Below are 24,564 nucleotides of genomic sequence, written 5' to 3'. Positions count from 1 at the left end.
GTTCTCTTAAACCTTTTATTCGTCAGTTTCCACAAAAATATTTTTTCAACAATGATAATATTAACAAAAAGCATCATGAAAAGCAAATCAGTAGAACGATTTCTTAAGGATCATGTGACACTGAAGACGGAAGGAATAAGTTACATTTTATCATACATTTAAGCAGAAAGCAGTTATTTAAATTGTGAAAATACTTCAAAATATTACTAAATCTGCCTAGGGATTTGGTATTAATAAAACAGCAGTGCTAAAAAATATTCCATAAGTTTCTTTTACAAAAATAAAAAATAAAAAAACACTGATTGGCCCTGAATAAAAAAAATGAAACCAATGTAATGTTATTTAAAAACAAAAGTACAATTAAAGTATTCTGATGCAAACATGTTAACATTTACTGTAGTAAAATCTTTTAAATCACTCAAGTGAGCTAGTGAGGGTTACATTTAAAGTTTGTTCAGTGTCTAGAGAAGCACACCACAAATATATAATTAAAATAACCACCATTTACTCAAAAACTTAAAAATCTGACTTCAATGCAAATGAGACCAGGGCAAATTTAAAATCTTACTAACCTGAGAACATCTGGATGTTCTTTTGTTTACTTCTGTCATTTAACAGGGAGACATATCATTAATTAAATCTAATATAAAGTTAATCAAAAGCTCAAAGGCGTCATTGTGGCACTTCGCTTTGGAAACAAACTGAGTGGCTGACCTTTCCAGAATGGTTACTGTCATCTTTCTAATACAGCACAGCGACTTTTGACCTTATACTGTACAACATTTGGAGACATAATTGGCCCTGACGCCAACTAACCATGAGCAGGACAAAATAACCATTTAAAATATTCTATTCAGTTTAAAGGTCTACAAATATTAAGCGAATTATGTGTGTATGCTAGCTCCTTCCTGATATAAAAAAAACCTGTCAGTACATGTTTAAACTTAGTTTTAATGCACATTAAAATCGAAAACTAAATGCCTGTGGATTTTCTTTTTTTACAATTGAGCATACACTACAAGCACTCATTACAAATGTAAATAATAAAATCAGTAGAGTGCATCTAAAATGATGGTGAGTTGTGCTTATTAAGAAAAGCTGTATTTCTGCAGCATGAGCCTTTAAGAAATAATAATAAGACAAAATACACATTTATCAAACTTGAGGCTCAATTATATCTTGATATATTTATCCGGATAATACATAAAGATTTCATTTATTACAATGACAAGTGATATATATTTAAAGAAGACATTTGTCAAATTAAACAAGCTTGAACAAACAGATTAAATATGACATTAAGAACAATTCTAACATTGTTTTATCACAGTGTTGATCATTTGAGCAACTTGTCAAAAGAACTAGAACTTATTGTAACATTAGCTTAAGCAAAAAACAGTTAATATTATAGTGATTTTTAAAAATTTGCTATATATCTGTATTTAAGGAGGGTAAAAAGGCACAACTCTGTGATGGTGGAAATAGTGAGAGAAAGAAAGTAAGAGCAGAGAACAAGTACTTTATAGAAAGTGAGGGAGAGAATAACACAGTAAAAAGAGATATACATACAATCACTATTATTATTGCTACCTGTATCATCTCTGCAGGCACATCAGCTCTGTTCCTCTTCACTATCCTGTGACAAACAGACAAATTCACAAAAAGAACAGCAGTGAGACACATCAATGCAAAATACGAACAATGCAGAATTGATATTCAGTAGCACCATATAAAAGTACAGCATTCAAGAGTGTAATTTTCAGTCCGACATGCAGTGATCTGTTCATTTGAACTGTCAAGCTCCATTTTATCATAAACTCAAACTAGAAAACAGGGTGGGTCACATGTTTTCCATAGAGTAACCTTGACATATCCTCCTAACATGCTCACACACACGAACACATTCAGTGAGACTCAAAATCAGAGAGGGCAGAGACAACACGTCTGCTCCATTATAGTATAGTCAGGGGGAGTTATATTACATCCTTCGTGGACCTGCCCTGCCTCTCTCTGGTGTGCTGGCAAAGCCAAGCACAAGACAGGCAAACAAACTGGCTCATTGTTTTGACTGTTTCTTGGTTACAATGATTTAATTAAACACTTTAGTGAGTTAAACTTTGCCATAGTGTCTAAAATTACATGCTTTTGTCTACAAATGTAGAAACTTACAGTTATACGGCACATAACTACGATCGGAGTACCTTCATAAAAGCATAATTGAGGAATTAATGGCTCAGCAAGGAAGGAGAAAATGCAGTAGATGATTCTGCAGTCAGTCAAGTCAATCGAAGGCAATGTATAGTTCTATATGAAGAGTAGATTTGCGAAAACAGATAACTAAATTTTTCAAATTTTCAAAAATCACGTTTTTTTTATTATGTTATGTTTTTATTGCATTTTATTTAGTGCTGTCGATCGATTTATTGTGATTAATCGCATCCAAAATAAACATTTGCGTTTGCATACTACATGTATATTTATCATGTAAATATAAACAAATGCATGTATATGTTTAGGAACACGTTATGTTTGCATGTTAAATATTTATTTATAAAATATAAGAATATAAATATATAAATGTATATGCACGTAAATATTTTCAAAATATATACTGTATGTGTTTGTGTGTGTATATATATATATATATATATATATATATATATACACATAATAAATACACATCGTACACACACATATATATTATGTAAATTAACATCAACAAATTGCGATTAATCGTTTGAAAGAACTAGTTTTATTGTTTTAGTTGTATGTTTTTGTTATTTTTTTTAACCTAATGAAAATAAACTAACTGCTGTTTGATTGAGATTAATTGGAATGCACAATGAAAAAACATGATTTTTTAAAATTGTTAAAAACGGAGTTATCTGTTTTTGCAAATAAACTCTTCATATATATATTTAATTAAGTGCAGATAGTGTATATTTTAACGGTCCCTACAGAACACAGTCAGTCCACTAAAACAGTTCAGTCGACGCCATGCTCAGAGAATGGCGGGGAATGTAAACACCTGACCAAATGCACTCGTTTCCCAACAGCAATCCAGATTCTCCGCTCTCAATCATCTGCCATGTGGGAGTACAGCAGTGAAAAACCCTGACTACTTTCATTCATCACAAATGACATACATATGACAGACTTCATTAAAACATTCATGACGTTTTGACTGCCATGAAATGCATTTACTAAAGCATCCCCCGTATGAGGTAAAATACTCCTATCACATTCTTCATGGTTGCATACAGTGCTGAAGAAAGTGTTCAGAGGTGTCTGATATGCATGACTGAAGGAGAACATCTAGTTCGTTTTTCATGTTTCATTTTAACACAAACCTGGGCACTTTTCAAAACATGGGCATGGAAGAGCTTGCGTTGATAAAGTCAATGTTAAAGGTTTGAGACATTTAGACTGCAAAGGACACAAGATTCCAGTCCATTTTACCTCAAAAGTGACAAAACATGGGAAAAGGCGAGCGGGGAAGATGGGTGGGGGAATTGGGGAAATGGAGGGGTGGGTGGAGAATCGGTGTTCTCTTGGCAGCTCAATGCGGCTGCCATTTTCTTGGCTCTGAGTGGCTGGTTCGAGGGCGGGGCAGGAGCAGCCATAACGACCCCCCACCACCCGCCTTTCCTACAAACCACCTCCATATCGACTGTTCCACGGTCAGATTCATCTAATCCGCTCCGAATCATACCTGACAGAACACTCGACCATCACAGACTCTGGATCTGTTGAGTGAACTGCCGCATGATGGCAAAGCAGCATTAGCGGTGCATGCACCCGCACAGGAACAACAACAGCGGCACTTCCTGCACTTTCAGTGAGCAAACTATGCCCACCGCCAACCATAATGAAAGGAAAGCCACTGCGTACACACAACATTCACACCAGCATTTCAGAAAGATTTTGAAATTGCAATATTCCTGTGACCAAATTTTTCACCTGTCATCAGGTTTTGTGTATCTAACTCCCAAAAGGCACAATCATCATATTTTACCAGAGATCTTGACTCAGCATAATACAAGAAAATAAGGACAATGATGTATTTTTTAAAATTCAGTGCCTTCCACCTTAACAAATAAATATTTTTTTCCACAGTTCACGACAACATTCATCCCTGTGCATATTAGATATAAAACCTATATACTTTTCCCCCCATAAAATAATAAAACAAATACTAGAAATTACATATAATTGACTGTAGCATAATATTTACATTAACTACCATATATCTATCAATCTAAATATAATGCATTTGATATAACATTTATAATGAAGGTCATTTACAACTTTATCCCAAAATGAATGTTTTTTTTATTTATCAATACCATCCACAAAGAAAGGCACTAAAAAAAAAAAAAATCAAAAATCAAAAATCTAAATCAAACGTAGTATCATTAATTTGTTTAATAAAAATACTTACAGAAAATGTGATGTCTCACAACGTGGGAAACAGGATCATTTTTTGCTGACTTGTGTCAGTAAATTTAAACAGGAATGATCCCAGTTTAAAAGTTTCAGGAAAAAAAAAAATTCTAAAAATACTTCTCTCAGACTTCTAAAATCCTCAAACTACATTGCAATTGTTGACCATAGTTAACACAAAAAAAACAAAAAAACAAAATTAAAGAGAGAGTAGAAACACTATATCAACAACATGAAAAAGGTCACATTATCCATTTGTTAACAGCAGAGTCTAGACAGGTCAAGGTGCATTATGTTTCTTCCCAAATGCCCATCTCAATATCTCCAGACTCCTCACATGAATCTCTTCAGAAGGAGGGGTCAGCAGTGGCCAAGTGCAGGCTAATCAGGGCAGAGGGTAGCGTGACCCCCCAGTGTCTCCACTTGGCTAATCAAAGCCCCCAGTGCTGGGTGTCAGGCTCTGGGCTGCAGAGGGCAACGGGGACAAAGATAAAGGGGGGGGGGGGGGGGGGGGTTTGTGTCCACTCTCCTTTGTCTCCATTCAGAGAAAGAGACAAGCTTCCACTCAAGCAGATGACATTAGGGCTGGGTTCTTTTACTAAGGACGCCCCTGATTTCAGAACGAACGTACAGACAGACAGACAGACACACACACAATGCTGCTATCACACCCCTACACCATCTGGGGCCTTCATATCCCAAAAGGGCTGAGGAGGGAAACCAGGGTTTAGCACACCTCCTCTTTTCTCCCTCCCTCCCTCCTTCCTTCCTTCCTTCCTTCCTTCCTTCCATCTTCTCTTCTTTATTACTCGGGGCCTGTTTAAACAGACAGCCAGGACAGACACAGCAAACATACTGAAAAGCTTCACAAAATCCTCATGCAAATCACAAGCCAATCTGTGTAGAGAGAGACAGAGGCATTTTGGGTTTGGGTGAAAATAATTAACTCTCTTTTCTGTGCTATTTCCACCAGACACAGATGAGTCTGCGAGGCCTGTGCTGCGGAGGGTACTGTCCAAGTCTTCTATGCTAAAATTAGTTTTATTAACTTACCATATTGCACAGAGGAAGATTATCATTACAGCACAGCCGGATCACTCCGATATTAAAAGTGTGCAGACGTATAACACTTACATTTTTTTACACCTTAAATTTAGAATTTAGCATTATTTTCACTTCAATACTTATATTTCATTTTAAATTTCACCTTTCTGCTATAATGCATTTAAAAAAACAAACGCAAAGACGGTCTCCGAACTAATAAAATATTTTTTATAAAAAGCTGTAATTATTATAACCATGCATAAGAATTGAGTTATATATATATATATATATAATTATATATATATATATATATATATATATATATATATATATATATATATATATACACACACACACACACACACATGTTGTTTCTATGTAAATATAGTGTAAAAAATAGCGTTGATGCTTTAAAGCGATTCATTTGTTTAATCAAGTGTCTTCAAACTTGCATTAAGGCATTGTTAATAATGCAGCGTTACTCTATTGAATAGTGTCCAGTTACCAAGAGAAATATAATATAATATAATATAATATAATATAATATAATATAATATAATATAATATAATATAATATAATATAATATAATATAATATAATATAATATAATATAATATAATATAATATAATATAATATAATAATATTATATTAAAGAACAGTGTATAAAATAAAACACGTAAAAACACAATGCTCTATCAAACCATACAATATATAAAAAAAATAATCACAATAAGACAACTTGCATGACTTCTTATACTGAAGTTGACTGTGAAATACTGCTGATTGAAAGTTGCTGCCATTTTTTACCAACATGTCAAAAGTCTGTCAAGTCAATTGCATTACCTCTTTTGAAGTATATATATATTTTTTTCAGAGTTTGATGGACATCCACACAGCTAGAAGGCCAAAGACAGCATGTGTTTTCTTACTTCATATTTGCCTGAAGCACCCAGTTAATTAAAGTCTGCGGCAGCATCTTTATTAAAGCAGCATGAGCGGAGGGGGAAAACCAATAGAGAACATGAAAACAGCTACAGAACCTTTTTTGTGTGCTAACTGACATAAGATTTTTTTTTTTAAATCTCAGGTTGAAGCATGTAATATGTATGTAATATTTAGTTATACATTTCTATAAGCACACACTGTGATAAATGAAACAGCCTTTCATTGATGATTTCTAATATGCTCCCATTAAAAATAAGGATTCTGATTGGCTAGAGAGGATTGCGTCATTTTAAGGGCGGTGCCAAACCATCCTCTCTGCATAAGTTTAGAAACTTCTATCACAACATTACAGAATCACTGATATTACAGAAAGCACAAAAGCCAAATTATAATGGATTACCTAAGAGATTGTGGCACTTGATTAAGTGTCACACATATTCTGGACATTTATTACGAAAGTATAACTCAGCATGAAAAATAAATAAATCAAACCCGTATTTACTGTGATGGTTACTGGTTGGACAGTGCATAGATAAACTATACTGCTAACTGTGATAAGTGCCAGTTTTAAATAGTAAAATTACATAGAAAATTATTCTTTATCAGAATTATCACTCATACTAGTTTTAGCTGTGGTTTTGTTCATATAATAGTAAGTACATTTTTTCCTTACATGACACCTTTGATTTTTGTCATGTCTATTTGTCTATTTTTTCCTAAAGTAACCCAAGGAACAGAAAAAAGTCTTATTTTATGCATATTTATTCACTCATTAGGCACTTTTGACAGTATCTGTTCATAAGTAAAACAAGTACACACATTCCAAAGCTGCCAGAATCACCAACAAAGTATGTCAGAAATGATGCTAAAGTAGCAGATGCTTACTGGTTGGACAAATGTAGATAAACTAGACTCTAAAGCTGACTATCTTGAGAGGACATTGATGCATGCTTATATAAGACTGCTTGTTATGGAGGACTGCTTGTTAAAGATTTATCAGCAAATAAGTATCTTTTTTGCGAGACATACACTGCTTACAGCACAAATCACACACCAGTGAAACATTATTTTCTTGTTTGCAAAAACTCATAAAAAAATGTGCACTGTGTAATTTACATTTTCAGAACGGAGATGGAAATTTTTCTAGATGACTATATTATTTCAGTAATCAATCAAAACTTTATCCTTAGCATTAAACATTTAAATGAAGCTCGATTTCAAATCGCTTCCCGTTACAAAATTCAGAGATATAAAAACAGACTTCCATCTTGCTGCACAGAACATCTAAGAGTGTTACATTCTGTTTTAAAAAAAAGTGTTATTTTCCAACTTCATGAAGCATCGCCCGGAACAAGGCGTTCTTCATGAACTTTCTGCCACAACTAGAGGCCAATTATGAGCACACAAATACACTGCTGTATATAAGTGTTAATGTTAATTACAGTTCAACTATTTGTATTAAAGTTGACACCTCAAATCTACCTTTTAAATATGTAACTACTACAGTAATGAGAATTTAGGGGCAAATGTGCTTAATTGTTCTGAAACTGCAATGCAAACCTTTCTTTAGTGTTTTGCAAATGCAAAATTAAATTAGTTATGTTTTCTTTTGAATTTTGGGTGAAATGTAACAACAAACATTTTGTGTGTGTGTGAGATATTCACCTATGATGTCTAAGCACTTATTATTAACATCAAGATTTTAGGTTAAAATGTATATTTTTTTTAACCAGGCCAAATAGTAACTTAAGCACCTGTTCACCTTTTCTTAACTTCACAAGTTAATTTAAAATGGTCTTAGAGTCTGAATTTAAAAAAAAAAAAAAAAAAAAAAAAAAGACAATTTAAAAGTATAAATATTTAAATGTAGCATCTCCATTATTACAAGGTCAACAAGCAGCAAGTAATAACAAAATTAGCTAAATGTTTTAGAAGGAATATTTCACACAAAAAATAAAATTCTGTCATCATCTATTCACAGGAGACATAAATTTGATTGGCCACCCTAACATTCTAAACTGTCATTGGCTATCCTCAAAGTCAGAGACAAAACCATTAATAAAACCATATATTCATTTATATATTTAATGGAAGCATTGAATATTTAATGTTTGACAATGTTTTAGTTTCATTTTAATTTTATTTTTCTCTGATCTGTGTTTCTCATACCTTTCAGTGGTTTAAAAAAAAGCATGAAAATATATAAACTGGGAAATGGTAAATACCATCCGATATATAAAATATAGAAACCCCAATTTTCATGATTGTTTCACTGAAATTGATGCGACTGGAAAGTTTTCAATAACATTCTCGGGCTTAAGCCGACTTGAAGTTATTGTTCTAAAACCTAACTTTCCTGAGGAGATTCTAACGTCAGCACAGGTTCATGAATACAGAGTAAGGTCAGCAGCAGTTTATTCCCCGTGTGCCACGATACACCAACATTAGCCAGACTCAAACTGTGAGGTTCATTCTGCTAGCCTTGTTATAAGAGAAAGGCTGTCAACTCTGAATACATTGCTGATTCACTCTCACCTGAACAACAGCAGCATAACACAACACAGCATGACTAATCACCAAATATCTAACCCTCCTTCCAAAACACATTCATGATAACATGTCCACAAAAACATATCATTCCACTTCCCCCATTAAACTAGTAGTGAATACATAAAAATGACAGACAGAGAGGCAGACGGAAAGAGAGAGAGGTCATCACTAATGAGGGAAGCAGGTGATCCCTACAGTTCAACAGTGATCCTATCAGCTTCCTCTGTGTTGCAGGGGTTAATCCCCTTTAGGCACTAATTGATAGGAGATAACATGATACTACTGCCAAGGCCCTGTTTGGTGCAAGCCCTGCACTCTCACACGCTGAGTGTCAGTGGGAGGCCAGACGTGAAATTGATATTTGGGATGTTTGCGTGCTTAAGCGCGGCTCTTTCTTATCGAAGAGTTGCAGTGCTCATTTGGTGTTTGTGTCACAGACTCTTTGCTGGGATTAACCACTCGGTCTTTAATCACTGTGACCAGTTCAGTTGGTTTTCAACCTATCAACACATGCTTTAGCAGAACAGCATCAAAACCAAAGAACTGTTAATGAGTCCGAACGCTTTGACTGGTTGGCGAGCCTTAGCACCTGACAGAATTAAAATAGGGGGTCAAGGTTAAATCTTAGCGTCACCTTTTGAGATCAATCGAAACAGCGCTAAGGCAAGAATATACGCAGCTAAACACAGGGAAAGTTGAACAGTATGGTGGTATCAAAAGAACAAATGAAGATGACCCTTTAACTGCTCGCATAGGAAGCGATATTTGACATATCCGCAGTCACAGAGGTGTGCGTTTCTCAGTGATTTAATGTCAAATAGTGGCATACAGGAACTGGTCGGCATCATTCAGACTAATTAAAAGGCCATTAAGTGATCAGCAGCTGTGAAAAAGTAAAAGTGTGTGTGTGTGTGTGTGTGTGAGAAAGACAGAGATGAGATTTGATTAAAATACTATCTATGCCTTTAGGCTGAAATGGAATAAACAAACCTTCTTTCTACTTTTCCTTCAAAACTTAATAAATCATTCAGACAGCTTAGGAAACATGCATAGAACAATAAAAATAAAAAATAAAAAGGTGAACAAATAACATCCTGCATATAAACAGTTTGCAATGAGAAAAAGAAGCAGAATTCATCTGAAAATGATTGTTTTTGAGTTGCACAAAAGCCTGAACAATGTTATTCAATTTAAAGCTTTTGAATTACAGGTTGATCCAAACGAAATAGAAAAAGAGTTTAAAATTCACCCAAGGTGGACAATGCGTAATATAATGCGCTCGCAAATAGCATCAGCAACTTTGAAAAGCCATTAAAGAGGAATAAAATTGTACAAGGACACAGCACTTTAAAAAGTCATTCACTGTTCACACCTAACAAATCCAAGCTGTGTGTTTTGGCCTCGTATTCTGTAAACAGAGAGTGAGTTGAATCAGTAAAATACCAGGACTTACCGATCATATGTGCAGGAGTTCATCAATTAAACCAAATGAACTACCCTCAGCGATGACTGGCATTTCATTTGGCATAGCCTTGAATCAGATAACCGCTGGCCAATGCCAGCGTATCGAATCTACAGTTTACTATCCGGTTCAAATCATTAAGAATGCTATGAAAGGACTGACATGATGGCATGAAGTTCCTGTGCCAATTCTCAAGACGAATGTTATAACTTTTACAAAGTATCAGCGACAGTCAGACATTAAACATGCTTTGTTTTAGCATTCTTAAATTCATTTAATAGATTTTATGCATAAAAGGATTCATGTAAAATTCCTAAAATGATAGAAAACCTTCAGTACTCTTGAATATCTCTGTAAAAAAAATATATTAAAGAAACAGTGCTAATATTTTCAGTGTAGACAATTATGCAGATATAAAGGCAAAACATTATATATAAATGTGGAATAAATTGCAAACATATTCCTGAGCAAAAGGATGTGTGACCTCCATTGCAGCAGTATATAACATTTTAGCATTTTCACTGATATGTTTGAAAAAACAACAAAACGTCTTCAAAACTGTAGCAAACTACATTTTAGAATCTCTAGAGCACTGAAACAGTCATTATTTTCCCCCACTGTTCTTACCATTTCTGTCCTCGCACAGTATATCCAAAATGACTATAAAGTAATAACATTTCTATTACAACTGTTAACACTCTTCAAAGGTTTATACATTAAACGTTTATTATATATTATCAGCGCTCAATAGTTATACAAAGACACAAGGGCACATTTAAACATAAATCATTTCTATATACAATTTGTTTTACAAACGTTATGCTCGAACTTAAAATGCGTTTCATAGTGTTTCTCTTAAACGCAGCTATACCAATAATCACAAAAACACCCCTCGTAAGTTTCGCATTTCGAAGCTTTTCCATTTCCGAGCAAGTTTTCAGGGCCAATGGGTCACTCAAGAGGCCGAATCTTCCAGAACACTGTGTACCTCAGATACTGAAGCACAAGGCCCCAGACACTAAGACACAAATCCACCCTGCAACACGCGGACACACACACACACACACACACTGTCAGTGCCACCTTTGTGGCTTTATACACGCTCTACACTTCAAACCAGTCTCGTTCATATCATATTTGTATCACATGAATCCATCAAATGTTTTTTAGCAACACAAATAGACACTGTTATATCAAAGCAATTAAAAGAAGTTTTTTATTACAATAATAACAATAGACAAAATAATTACGATAAAACAGTCAAACTTAAATTTACAGCATGAATACAAGACAACACTGATTTATAAAATCAATTTAAAATATTTTTATTTAACGCTGATAATAACAACTCCTGTATTCACACAAACTGACAAAACAATCATTTTAACAATCACGGGAATGGTTCAAAAATGATTGAGAAAACACTTATCAAAATATACTCTTTCTTGCTAAACGTATTTGCTTCAATGAACATTTACTACAAACCGTGCACATGTTTTTATTTGCCCTGTTCACAACACAAATACTGAGATCTTTAGAGATACTAACTAATGATAGAGATAGGAATAATTACAGAATACTCTAATGCAGGAGAGCATATAAAGATTTTGAAATTGATGCTTCAAATAAATACATAAAATTAAGGACACATTCAAAGGACTCAAATTCTGGACACAAAATAAATAAATGGTTGAATCCTGCTAAAGCAATCTGTAATTTAATATACATTTAGGTTCAAATTTATCTTGCATTTTAGGTATCGTTCGAATTCGCTACCCGGGGGTTTAAAAAAGAAAAAACTAAACACAGCATACTTATATGCCTGAGTAATATACAATAAAATAAAACAAATAACATTTCACAGCGGATTAGAGCACATCATCATTTACCAGTAAAATCCCAAGGGCCTGAAGGCACCATTTTAATTGGATATTGTGATTTTTTTGAACTAACTAACTAACAAACATGTTACTTATATCAAAATCAGAAATGTGTTTAAAAAGCAGATTAAAATCTTTTGGTGCGTAGCCAGAAAAAAAAAGAAAAAAGTACGATCTAAAAATGTACCAATAACACCTATGCAGGAAATCAAAAGTAGAACTAGAAAAAGGTGCATTTGCTTCAATTTGAGACGGGTAAACTAGTTAAACTATATTCCATGTAATCTCCTATAAACACAACAAATGCAATCGCAGCAAATTTCGGGAAAATGTATCACATTCGGGTAACAAATGCACATCGAATGACTGAACATAGCTAAATATTGCAGGCGATGCCTCAAGTCAGAACTGATTCACGCTGCAAATTCTGGTACTGTGGAAAGGGTATCCATCTTCCTCTGCAAAACTCCTCCCTAAAATGGAGGCAGCTGTCCTAATACATCCAATGTCTCGCTCCAGCACTTGGGTAAAGCTTTGAGAAGAATCAGACATTACGCTGCCATCAGCACGAGGACATGAGTAAAAGGAAGAAAGCAAGTAAGCCAGGACAGTCACCAAAAAGAGAGAGGCTCTGTGTTTTGGCTGCCTGCCAGTGATCCCTTTAAAATGCCATTGTGGCTTTGATATTGAATATATGCAAGCAATGCAGGAGAGTGAGAGCCTTGTTCTTTCACACACAAAATCCATAAGCTTGCTCCACAAGACCTGGGGGGCGCTGTTGGACATTACAACAAAAATGGCTGCCATCTTCATACGGAGAGATATCATTTCTCATTTCTAGCTTTTTAATCATCCATATGAAATCACAAAATGATTTTTGGAGTCTCTCTCTCTCTCTCTCTCTCAAGAGTCACCCTGTAACCTTCATATTCAAACATTAGGCTTTTTCTGTGCCAGACTGTCTGTACAGTTTTTTTTTTACCTGTCTGTTAATCGACCTGTCTAATCATTGTGCTCAAGGAAGAAATGAGTTAGAAATGTATATAAGAAGCGGGTACGTTGAACTTGGTGTGCCAAGCTGAAAGTGTGAATACTCAGCAACATTTCAAACATTAAATATGACAAAGAAAAACAGAGGTTCGTTTCGGTTAGCATAAGCTTCTCTGATGCACACTTGTTAGCCTTCAGGGTTTCATAATTGCACCTTTGCACACCTCTCTGAACTCCTGCCTTTCCACCTCTCTCTCCATGACATGCCCAAATGTGCTTCACAGAGTACTGGGTGCGAAATGCCCTTTTAAACCTACCGGCAGCACGGCAGCACAACCGCTGAACACAGGTATCACCTTTATGTGTAGCTGCAGCTGTGACAGCTCCAAGAGGTCATCAGAAGACTGCAGAAATGTTATCCTCCTGCCTATAACAAGAGCCCAAACACAAAGAATTAAAATCAGCCAAAGTAAAAATATACATTTATTGCAAAATTACAGCTATGATAATACCACTCAGTGTCTGATACACAATTATACTTCAAGTTAACAGGCCGTTGACTATGTTGGGAAATTGCAACATTTATTTTTTTACCTTTCTTTACAGATATCATGCAATTAAATACAAATATTACTTTTTATTTCATAATTCTTCATTGTAAATAAATGTGGCAATGTACTTAAAATTTATCAGACGGCTGTAACATTTTTTTTTTTAGCTCTTTGAAAGCATAAAATCCCTGATAATACTTCACCTTCAAATGCAAATACTAGTATAGGAACATAGTTTCACCAACAGGTTGTGGAGGTGCATGGCAGATTTTTCATTTTCAAATACTAATCATTATTATAAACAAATGTTTAACAGGGCTTTGAGCTAAAGCAACATGCACACACACTGCCTGGCATGCAGAAACAGTTAGGACACTGATAGGCCTAAGATGAACTGATAGACAGAAGTGTGCAGCGGAGCTTTTATAATACCATCAAACATTACAGTAATGAAAACTCTGGGTCAAGTACAAGGAACAACGAACACCTTCTACATGCACCAAGCTGCTTAAATTCGCTGAAAATATCGGCCCATTAGTTTGTGCTGTAGGAAAGAAAACTCAACAACAACAAAAAAAAAAAGACACATTTGTGTGCCACACCTATTCTAAACTGACCATTTGCGCCAAATGTAATACTCTGTTTACAAAATATTTAGCAAATACCTTTAACAAAAAGCATAAACTTAAAATCTTAAATTGATGTACAGTTACAATTACTATTAAAATAGGAGTCCTTCAGTGCCCAGTTTCACAAGTATCTTAAGTTTTGTTTGAATGTCGTATAATGCATTTTTATTTTAATCAAGTTATACATAAACAGAATTTATCAAACCTAGAGGCCATCTACCACTACAAAATAAATTAGCAAATAATTTCACACCACAACCTGGTGTGACCTTTAAAGATTTGTTACATCCTTGTGTTTAGATCATATGCATCATTATAATTACATACCTGCACCAAGGAGAATGAGAAAAGGATTTATTTGTCTGTTTCAGTCTATTCCATCATAACTTGTAACATATATTTGCTTAGATGTTTTTTATTATTATTATTATTATTATTGCACAACCCCTATGGGTCAGGGCATGTTACTGTTCTGTGCATGCTGTGTCCCGATTTCTTTCACTAAGACTATTTAAACTGACTCGAAACATACTACAAAGGGACCACTTTATGTATATAGTCTTGTGCCTCCCGTGAAGCAGCCATCTTGTTTTGCATATGACTGAAAAGCTGAGTCCCTATGACTGCTTATTTGATATCAATATCAAAGAGAGATGTCTATGTCTGCTTTAAAACTACGAAGGCCTGAGCATGCAAAGCCAAACCACATGGCCAACAGATTCATGGTGCCTTATCAAATCTGGACCAATATGAACATACAACAGGTCAAAAGAGGGACTATTAGAAAAATTTAAGAGGAAGAAATCAAACCTAACACTCAAAAAGCTTAAGACCAAAGATAAACCTAAAGGTAAAGTTGAGAAACAATAAATCCAAAAGACATCCTGGAATCCCGTCCTGAATCTGAAATGTTTTAATCTACACACCACTGATGAATCCTCACAAAGCACTGCATTTTGATTAACATTCAAGATTCTGATCTAAAGAGAATAGAATGTAACAATCAATTGGTACCTTTTGAATAAAGTAAGGGGAATCATTTGAATAATAAAAATATGATAAAAATAGCCAGCTTAAGTAAATGCCTCATAATGAATGTTTTTATTATATAATATAAAGGAGAACCAGGACTAGTTGTCATAATTTTTATTCCAGTGAGTATTTCTCAGTATTTTCTGCATGTTTTGGCTCATACCTTATAGTCTTGGTGATACAAAAAAGCTACTGAATATATTTACCTTTGTTTTTTTGTTTTGTTTTGTTTGTTTGTTTGTTTTGATGAAAACTGCCTGTTTATTGAACATACATTAATCTTTTGTGGTAGGGGATACCTATGTTGTCATTACAGTAGCTACATGAAGCCATTAAACAGCCTCTTATTGACAAATACGAAACACATAAGAATTAAACAGCAAACATGTAAAAGTTAATGTACAATAACCTCGAACCATTGTTTTGAGCGTCAATATTGCAATTTAGAAATCGTATAGGTTATTTGTATATTTTCACAATGTAGCCCAACAACACGCCCCAACTTCACATTTATGAAACTTTTGAAAATATAAATAAATAACTTTTAGCTGAATAATCATTTTCTATTACAAAACAAGTTAATAGTTACATTTGTCCTTCATGATATAGCCTACATCATTTTGTCTGTAGACCTACACTTCTTCACAAAAACGGCTCTAAAATATGACGATATCGGTATTTTAAAACTCACTAAAAATATAACTCAAGACATTTTTGTATGAATTATTAACAGAACTCTTAGTAACAGAACTTTCGTCTTTGCTCATACTAGCCACCTCTTCCTTATATTTTTGTCGGATGATAAAAGTAAATAATTGTATTTAGTAGATTATTTGGGAATTTATGTTACAACTTAATTGGCTAAGGCAAACCAGTTTAATTTAATTGAATGTTTTAGGCTCCCATAATAGCTACTGGGGAACGAAGCACCCAAGCGCGCGACAGAAGTGCACTGACACCAGTTGCGCGCTGAGAGCGGAGATATCACGCGTTAGCGCCACAGTAGGAATACAGACACTGACACGCGTGAGGAGCTGTCGGCGCTTTATTTTTTGTCTGTAGTTTTGCCAAATGCCACTGAAGTCTATGTACTTTCCTAACCATACCTTAGGCTACCCAAAACCCCCAAAATATATTTTTTACTAAGAAAAAGATTTAACGCCAAACCACGGTGAATTAAAACGCAGTCATCCACCGCAAGCGAGATTCTCACGCGCAAAGACGGGCCTTAAATTGCGGATAAACAACAGCCGTCCTGGCGCATGGCTGCATGCTTTTAAGCGCACCGTGCACAGTCCAGACACGCTGATAGAGACTCACACTGCAGCAGTGTTTTGTCATCACGAGTTCACGGGGTTAATGAGAAACCGTGCTCACGTGAGCACAGGTGCGTCATCTGTCTGAAGAGATGATCGCGATAAACTCTTTCTTCCTCCCGCCGAACGACATGCGCTAACATGTAATCACATTAAAATGAGCACCCTGCAGCCGAGCAGCGGTTCACATGCGCCGTCCGGTTTGCTCTGATCAAACGACATCACACAGTTAACTAATATATTCATGAACAACACAATCACCATAACAACGGCAGACTGTATCAGACAAAAAGATTTGCGCCCCGCCACGATCATCTTACCTGTGAATTATTGAACTGTCTGTCTGGTGAAAAACATGGAATAAAACTTTGAAATGCGCTACAACAGAATCTAGTATTCAAGCTACGATCGGACTACAGTGTTGGAGGATTGTATAATTCCGCTCTGTCTCCCTTTGTTTTTCTAATGACTGTGAGCGAGACTCTGGATGAACTCCATCACCATTTTTATCAGTTTCAGACAGACTCCAGACACTCTCTGGCCACTCGCGTGTCGTGCACTGTCTGCGCGGCGCGTTCACGAGCCTCGGCGCGCCACAGACTGACAAGCTCCAGACCAATGGCGTCCCGAACTGGAGCATGATATCCAATAACAGCAGCCCAAAAATCATAACCTCTGAATGACTCCCCGGATGGATGCAGAGAGAAAATAATCTTTAGGAAATGCAGTCAAAGAAATATGACTGGAGGTGGGGATGGATCGGGTTTATCCAGCAGACATTACGCTTGCTGATATGGATATAAACTCTTCAATCGAAGGAGAGAAGGAAACGGCATAATAATGCGTTAGCCTACTCTGCTCGCGACCTTAGCTTTAAACAGCTGTCTGATTTGCATCATCAAAGGATAACATATTTAATCAAAATTGCTGATGCTTCCAGTTTGAGGTGTTTATATAATTTTATTTCTAAGAGAAATACTTTATAATATTTATTATAAAAGAATAGTAGGGAGTTGGCCAATTTACAGCATTTGGATAGCTAACTATTAGCTACTGTACAATACACGAACAAAGATCTGATAAAATGATTTGTGTTTTTAAACACTCTATTATTCGATCTTAATAATAATAATAATAATAATAAAATAATAATAAATAAAATACGCTGTTGAAACTAAAGTCAAAACCAAAACTTTATTGATCCAAGTGATAGCGATACAAATGAATAGATAAATAAATAAAGTTTGGGTAAAGATCAAATGTAACATATATTATTAGACTATGATGGAGTAACTTGAGTGAAACTCATCACTTACAAATTCAACCTTTTTTTTTTTGGTAAGCTAATTCTTCCCAAACTAGTGAAAGTGAATTTTGAAATTAAATTGACTTACTTAAAAATCACATGTAATATGCTAAAAACAGTCAAATGCGTAGTCAGGGTGATATGGAAAACTGAGAACAAAAACGAGATTCTGCCATTGCCAAAGTTGCGTAGAAAATAATACAACAATGAAATCAGTGAAAATGAAAAAAGTACAAAAAGCTGCTGGCACAACACAAATTTGTTTGTTTAATTTGGAAAGCTTGAAACAATGTTATGAAAATGTATATTGCAACTTCCATAATCCACTATCCAGTAAAAACAATATCTGCAACTGTCAGGGCTGCCAACTTTTCAGTTCAACTTGGAGTGAGAATTCTCCCTGCGGGTTTATGGTTGTATTTGGGGTTTATATATATATATATATATATATATATATATATATATATATATATATATACCTTATGCAAAACATCTGTCTGAAGAGTTTTGTTTGACATCTGGACTTTATGGCCTATGTTTTTATCATAAAAATCATGTAAAATAACAGTTGCAGGGCTGCAAAACTATACCTTTTTGTCAAAACAGGAATAGCAATGTAAAGTGAAAGAATTTCAACTGCATATAAAAAATATTTTGACTCAAAATTATTATTTTTTCTCTGTTAGTCTGCACTGCTTGAACATCTGTTTTGAGCAATTATGTTTTTCTCCCATTCGCAAATGAATCCCGCATTCATTAGGAATTAATATCTCACTCCAGAAACTTTTCTGCTTGTAGGGTATATGGCTAGTAACAGCACGAATTTTTTTTTTATTCAAATTCTGAACAGATTATATTCAGACTAGAAAAGGAGCAAATAGCTCTTAATTTATAATCTCAATCAGCGCTACGAAAACACGTTGTAAAATAAAATCATTTTAAGATTTCCAAACTGAAGTCCGTCTATCCTTTACCTTTATTTGGAGTTTACGGTAAAGCTAAATTATGTCAGGCTGGTGTAGTGACGCACAGCCCTCACATCATACCCATGATGCAGCGCGGCTCAGTCCGGTCGCCATGATTCTAGCGCTGTGCAGATGTTTTCAGCTCAGACTGACGAGGTTTGAAGCTAAGCTAACGGCCTGAAGCTCTGCACTTAAAACAGTTTCAATGCGCTCATCGACGTTATAGAGATTCCATAATCTCCAAGATAACACACAATCTTGGGTTATGGCGACCAATACCGAGGGTATGATATATTTATATATGCAATATTAATTTACACTTAGTTTAGCTCCCAGCTAGTGCTAACGAGGTAGCTGCTTTTGTTTCATAATTTGCTGAGCTTCTGGTCTGTTGGTTTACAGATTGAACACAGTTTACCTTGATGCCACGACTATCTGTTAGGATGCTTTTTATCTCTCTAGTGTGTATTATTAATGATCGTTAGTTATTAGCAGACGTGCATTTACACATTTCTATTCATTTGCGGTTGCTAACTAGCTAGTTGAAGGGATGCAATGAATGCGCAGCCCGTGTGTTGATATGCAAAATGCAACGAATGATGTATACTTGGATAGTGATTTTGAAATGTAAATGGTGGATGAAGAACAGTTGTGTGTAGACCCACGAGGTTGGGTCTGTATGGTTATGTAAGTGTCTGTAATCTGTAAAGTGCCTCTACAGACAGCAGGACTGTTGTTTTATCCAGGCCAGAGATGCAAATGATGTGTTTTGAGAAGATAGATAGATCTGTCACTGGTATATCAAGTGTGTGTTGTAGTGGTTTATTACAGAGACCAGGGTCTGTTCCTGTAAATGCCTTTAACCTGTCAATCTTACACATCACTGTCAGCTGCAGGGTTGCTGATCTGATTTGAGATATCTGTATTTGATTTGGATTACATGCAAATGAGCTTACTAATGAATATGATTATGCTGTAAATTGGTAGTTGAGCGGCCTAGAAAGTAAATATCACAAGAACTGAACTAAATACAATCTTTCAGTTGCTTCTTTAGAATAACATTTGTACTGGGTAATGTTTTTTGGAAAACTGAGCTGATTATATGATAAACAGCTGTTGCCAAATTGATGGTTCACACCAGAATTAAAACTCTTGTCATCATTTACTCACCCTCATGATGAATAGGCTGTGACTGACTGCTGTGGTACATAAAAGAAGATATTTTAAGTAATGTGTTTTTGTTTATGTAATGGATTTCAGTGGTCGCTGTTCACTGATTGGTTTCCAACATCATAATTTATTTTGTGTTCTGCAGAAGAAAGCCATACAGGTTTGGAGAGACATGAGGGCATGTAAATCATCAAAAGAATTTTTGCTTACAAAGAGAAATTGCTGCTTCAGAATCTTGAACCCTAACATCTCTATATATTATATATATATATATATATATATATATATACATGTCTGTGTGCCTGTGTGTGTGTGTATGTGACCCTGGATCACAAACCCAGTCTTAAGTGGCAATTTTTCGAAATTGAGATTTGTACATCATCTGAAAGCTTTCCATTGATGTATGGTTAATTAGGATCGGACAATATTTGGCCAAGATACAACTATTTGAAAATCTGGAATCTGAGGGTGCAAAAAAATCAAAATACTGAGAAAATTGCTTTAAAAAGTTTCCAAATTAATTCTTAGCAATGCATATTACTAAACAAAAATTACGTTTTGATATATTAACAGTAGGAAATGTACAAAATATCTTCATGGAACATGATCTTTACTTAATATCCAAAAGATTTTTTGGCATGAAAGAAAAATCGATATTTTTGACCCATACAATGTTTTTTTTTCCTATTGCTAAAAACATACCCCAGCGACTTAAGACTGGTTTTGTGGTCAGACACACACACACACACACACACACACACATATATATATATATGTATACATATATGTGTGTGTGTGCGTACGTGTGTGTAATGAAAGCTTAATGTTTTTCATTCTCTTGTCTGTGTGTAGACGATGAGTTTGATGAATATAAGCCTGGTGCTGAGAGGTCAAGAAGACGGAGAGGAGAAGATGATGATTTGGAAAGGTGAGTCTTCACTGTAGTTTTCATGGCTCTATTAGGCGGGATGAAAAAGACAAATAAAGAGCAAAAGTTTACCAGAAGCACAATAGCATTCCAGCAAGATTCTTTCATAGGGTTGGGTGATGTCTACAGTGAAACATTGCGTTGGACAATGACAATGGTTGGGGGGGGGGGGGGGGGGGTCACGATAGTGATGTCGTCAGCCATCGGCGATGGCATCATCTAAGGGCCCAACCCTAGTCTTTCTTAAAACTCAAAATCACACCAGCAAAGATAAAGACTTTATTGGTTGCCATGAGGCCAAGCAAATTAAGTTTAATAAATTTAATCATATATTTATCAATTCACAGTGATCTGGATGAGGGAGACTTACTTGAAGAAGATTGGCTTTCATCTAAAAAGGTAAACAAGTGATTTTCGTCATTGCCAGTTTCTTACCCCTCTGCTGAAACTTATTTTTATAGCTGTTGTTCTTTCAGTTGCTGCCTTTTTCTGTGTTTTTAAGCAATCTTAACTAGGGGTGGGAGAAAAATAGATTCTGCGATTCTGGAGAGAGCTTAGTTTTAAACCAGATGTGCGATGATGCTGAGTTGCTTTAGAAACACCTGTATTCTGCTTGCTTCCAATTCCCCACAAACATATACTACTCGAACCTTCTGTAAAATAATCATTCATAAAGTTTGGAAAGGTTGAAGCGGATCCTGCGCGACTCCGTGTAAGTGCTTTAATGCACTTGCGTCTCAAAATGGTTTTATGACGCAAATTAAACCCAGCCAGTTATGTCTTAAGGGATTAAACGGACAGGACAAACCACATTACTTCTTATATTTCAAAAGAGCTTACAGCTTAATAGATCTCCTGCTGTCTATGATGTCATGGTAAAAAACAACAGTAAAGATGAAGAAAATCACTCGCAGTTCTTGAATGGAAAACATTCAGATAAACGTAAATACTTAAAAGGACTCTTTGTTTGATGTTTGTAATCTGGTTCTATGCTACTCCACATTATTTGCTACGTCTTGTATGTTTTGAAGTTCTATTAGTATAAAATTCTTAACATACAACTGTTTGAAGAATTTATTTTCAATTTGTAATTATTTTTAAAAGTACTTAATTATGTAAGGATATGTAAATGTAAGGATTTTAAAGTCGGTAAACGAATGAATTAATAATGGGGGAAAAAAGTAGATCAAGAATCGTTCTGGAATCGGACCGTGAGGTGAATAGATAGAAAGATTCCCACCCCTAATCTGAACTGATAGGAATGCATAAATTGTTTCCAGCAGGTGTACTAATATTCAAGACTTATAAGGCCAACAACATATGTAACAATCTCTCCAAAATTTCAAGTATATTAAGCTGAAGATTTTTGATTTTATTCTTTTTTTTTGTCCACCCCAGAACCCCTCAGAGATGTCAGATGAGGAGCTAAACGATGACCTCTTACAAAGTGATGAAGAGGACCAAAACACAAGGTGCACTAACTAAAACCTACAAATAAAACCCCAGGCATTTCAAAATCTCTAAGTGATCTTGTATTGCTGTTTTTGGGCACTTCTTTGCCTAAAAAACATAAGCTGTTGGATCGTTTAGACACGAGACATGAGTGAAAATTCATTACTAAGATATGTTTTCAGTTGTTGTGTACAGAATTGGGTTTCCAGATAGACCTTTGTTGTTGTTTTAATGGGATTTGTTTTGTGTGTGTCTGAGTACAAGAACGTAAGTAATGTTGTGTCTTTTAATGTAACCCATTTTGTGCTTGAGGTTATATTGCTTGGTTTGATTTTGTATGCAAGTACTTTTATGTCACTGTTTTATGAGCACTGACTGAAAGTGCAATATGAAGAAAATTGAATTGCTATTAGTAACTGCCGAATTGTAAGACATGTCTGGTCATATGATCACATTATGGTGACACCTTTGCCTTGGAAATATGTAGATTAAAAAGATTTGTTTAAAGAAGACTGATATGACACTCATATCAGTGTAAACGTGTTCAAAATGGTCTTTTCTTTTGGGTTAAATGTCAAATTACTAGTTGCGGATCTTCTAAAATGACAAAATTATAATTGGTGTAAGTTATGAGAGTTGATGCTGCTGCTTGCTAAATCTAATGATGAGATGCTCTTTCTGTTTCTGAGTTCCAAAATAGTCTACAATATCCCAGAATAGCCGATATTAAAAGTATTTTCCCCTTTTTACTTTTTATTATTGTTGCCTTGAAGAACGTATGCTTAAAATTAATATAAAATACAGCATTACCAAAACTGTTCACTTTTCAATTTGTGGGGTCAAAATTGCCTTCACTCCATAATTTATGCAAAGCTTCAGTGCTCTAAAATCAATAGAGCAGTTCATCCATAACATAATTAGAGATGACATTGAACTAACTTTGACACCTTCTGCCCTAATCAAACGGCTTTTTTTCCTTGCAATATAAAAAAAGAGTTTAAAATGGCAATTTTAGGAGACACGCTTCACTTCAGTCCCTAGTTACAGTTGTAACCCAAGGGCAAGATCAACAAATTCATCACTTTATTGTCCAGAGTTTAACAGATGTTTGTCTGTTGGTGTCTGTGTGTCTAGTGCTCAGGGTGAGGTTGTGAGTTTAAACGCCACACTGGGTCTGGGCTCGTCTGGTCACCTTCAAGATGAAGACCCTGATCGAGGCGGATATACCGAATACGCCTATGAAGAGACAGAGGGCGGCCAACCGGGTTTCTCTCAGGGTGGGGAGTATGAGGGAGAAAATGAAGGGGTGGAATACACAGCAGACCAGAACTATGAAGTATATCAAGATGAAGTGCTGGAACTACAGATCGACGAGCCACTGGAAGACGATTTTCAAGTACGTAACGCTTTCTCTTGCTATCTCTGTTGCTTACCCACTCTCCATAATCCCCCACCACATTTCCTCCACGTCTGCAGGCTGACACCTCATGCTTTGTGACCCTCAGGCTTTAAGGTTTTGTTCAGGGCGAGACTCTTTTCACAGTCTTTGTTCAGCAGATGTCCTGCCAATCCATGCTGGCTAATGGGAAGAGCTCCCAGACAGGATCTGATAAAGTTGGCTGTAGGTGAAAAGATTATTGACCTTGTTTAAAGTAGTCTTTAGCAAGCATGACACGGGCTCATGATTGATGAGTTGTGTGCTTCCTGTACATGTTTATTTATTTTATTTTCTTAGATCTTAAAGGCGCAGTTCACCCAAAAATGAAAACGTCATGCGCTATGAGAATTTGAGACCCAAATCATTCAGATCAATTTAGATTTTTTTAAACTAAATCATTGAAAAGATCCTACTAAAAATGACATAATTTATAAATCGGACATCAGACAAAGTTAGTAAGAT

At 35.4% G+C, this 24,564-nt stretch overlaps 1 protein-coding gene and 1 long non-coding RNA gene across 6 annotated transcripts in view; one reads left to right on the top strand and one right to left on the bottom strand.

Annotated features, from left to right (window-relative positions):
• Window positions 1–45: 45 nt before the first annotated feature.
• Window positions 46–17,542, bottom strand: LOC132114623 (uncharacterized). Of its 2 annotated transcripts, none has more exons than XR_009425337.1 (3): window positions 17,164–17,542; window positions 13,633–13,742; window positions 46–1,636 (listed from the first exon to the last, which is right to left on the bottom strand). It is a non-coding gene; the product is annotated as an uncharacterized LOC132114623 (long non-coding RNA). The 2 variants fall into 2 exon arrangements; XR_009425336.1 differs by lacking the exon at window positions 46–1,636 and adding an exon at window positions 12,417–12,881 and having other exon boundaries at window positions 17,164–17,538.
• A 1,649-nt stretch (window positions 17,543–19,191) lies between these two features.
• The window catches only part of rbm33a (RNA binding motif protein 33a), a 37,250-nt gene continuing 31,877 nt past the window's right edge, over window positions 19,192–24,564 (top strand). For 3 of the 4 annotated variants that reach the window (XM_059533418.1, XM_059533427.1, XM_059533404.1), the window contains exons 1-5: window positions 19,192–19,398; window positions 21,137–21,212; window positions 21,560–21,611; window positions 22,611–22,684; window positions 23,799–24,060. In XM_059533418.1, coding sequence (XP_059389401.1) covers window positions 19,380–19,398; window positions 21,137–21,212; window positions 21,560–21,611; window positions 22,611–22,684; window positions 23,799–24,060 — 483 coding nt within the window. In that variant the 5' untranslated portion in view covers window positions 19,192–19,379. The remainder of the gene's footprint in view (window positions 19,399–21,136; window positions 21,213–21,559; window positions 21,612–22,610; window positions 22,685–23,798; window positions 24,061–24,564) is intronic. The other variant, XM_059533411.1, reaches the window with a different exon arrangement.

This window comes from Carassius carassius, chromosome 3 (genome assembly GCF_963082965.1).
Source record: "Carassius carassius chromosome 3, fCarCar2.1, whole genome shotgun sequence".
NCBI lineage: Eukaryota > Metazoa > Chordata > Actinopteri > Cypriniformes > Cyprinidae > Carassius > Carassius carassius.
This window is presented reverse-complemented; position numbering and strand designations above follow the sequence as displayed.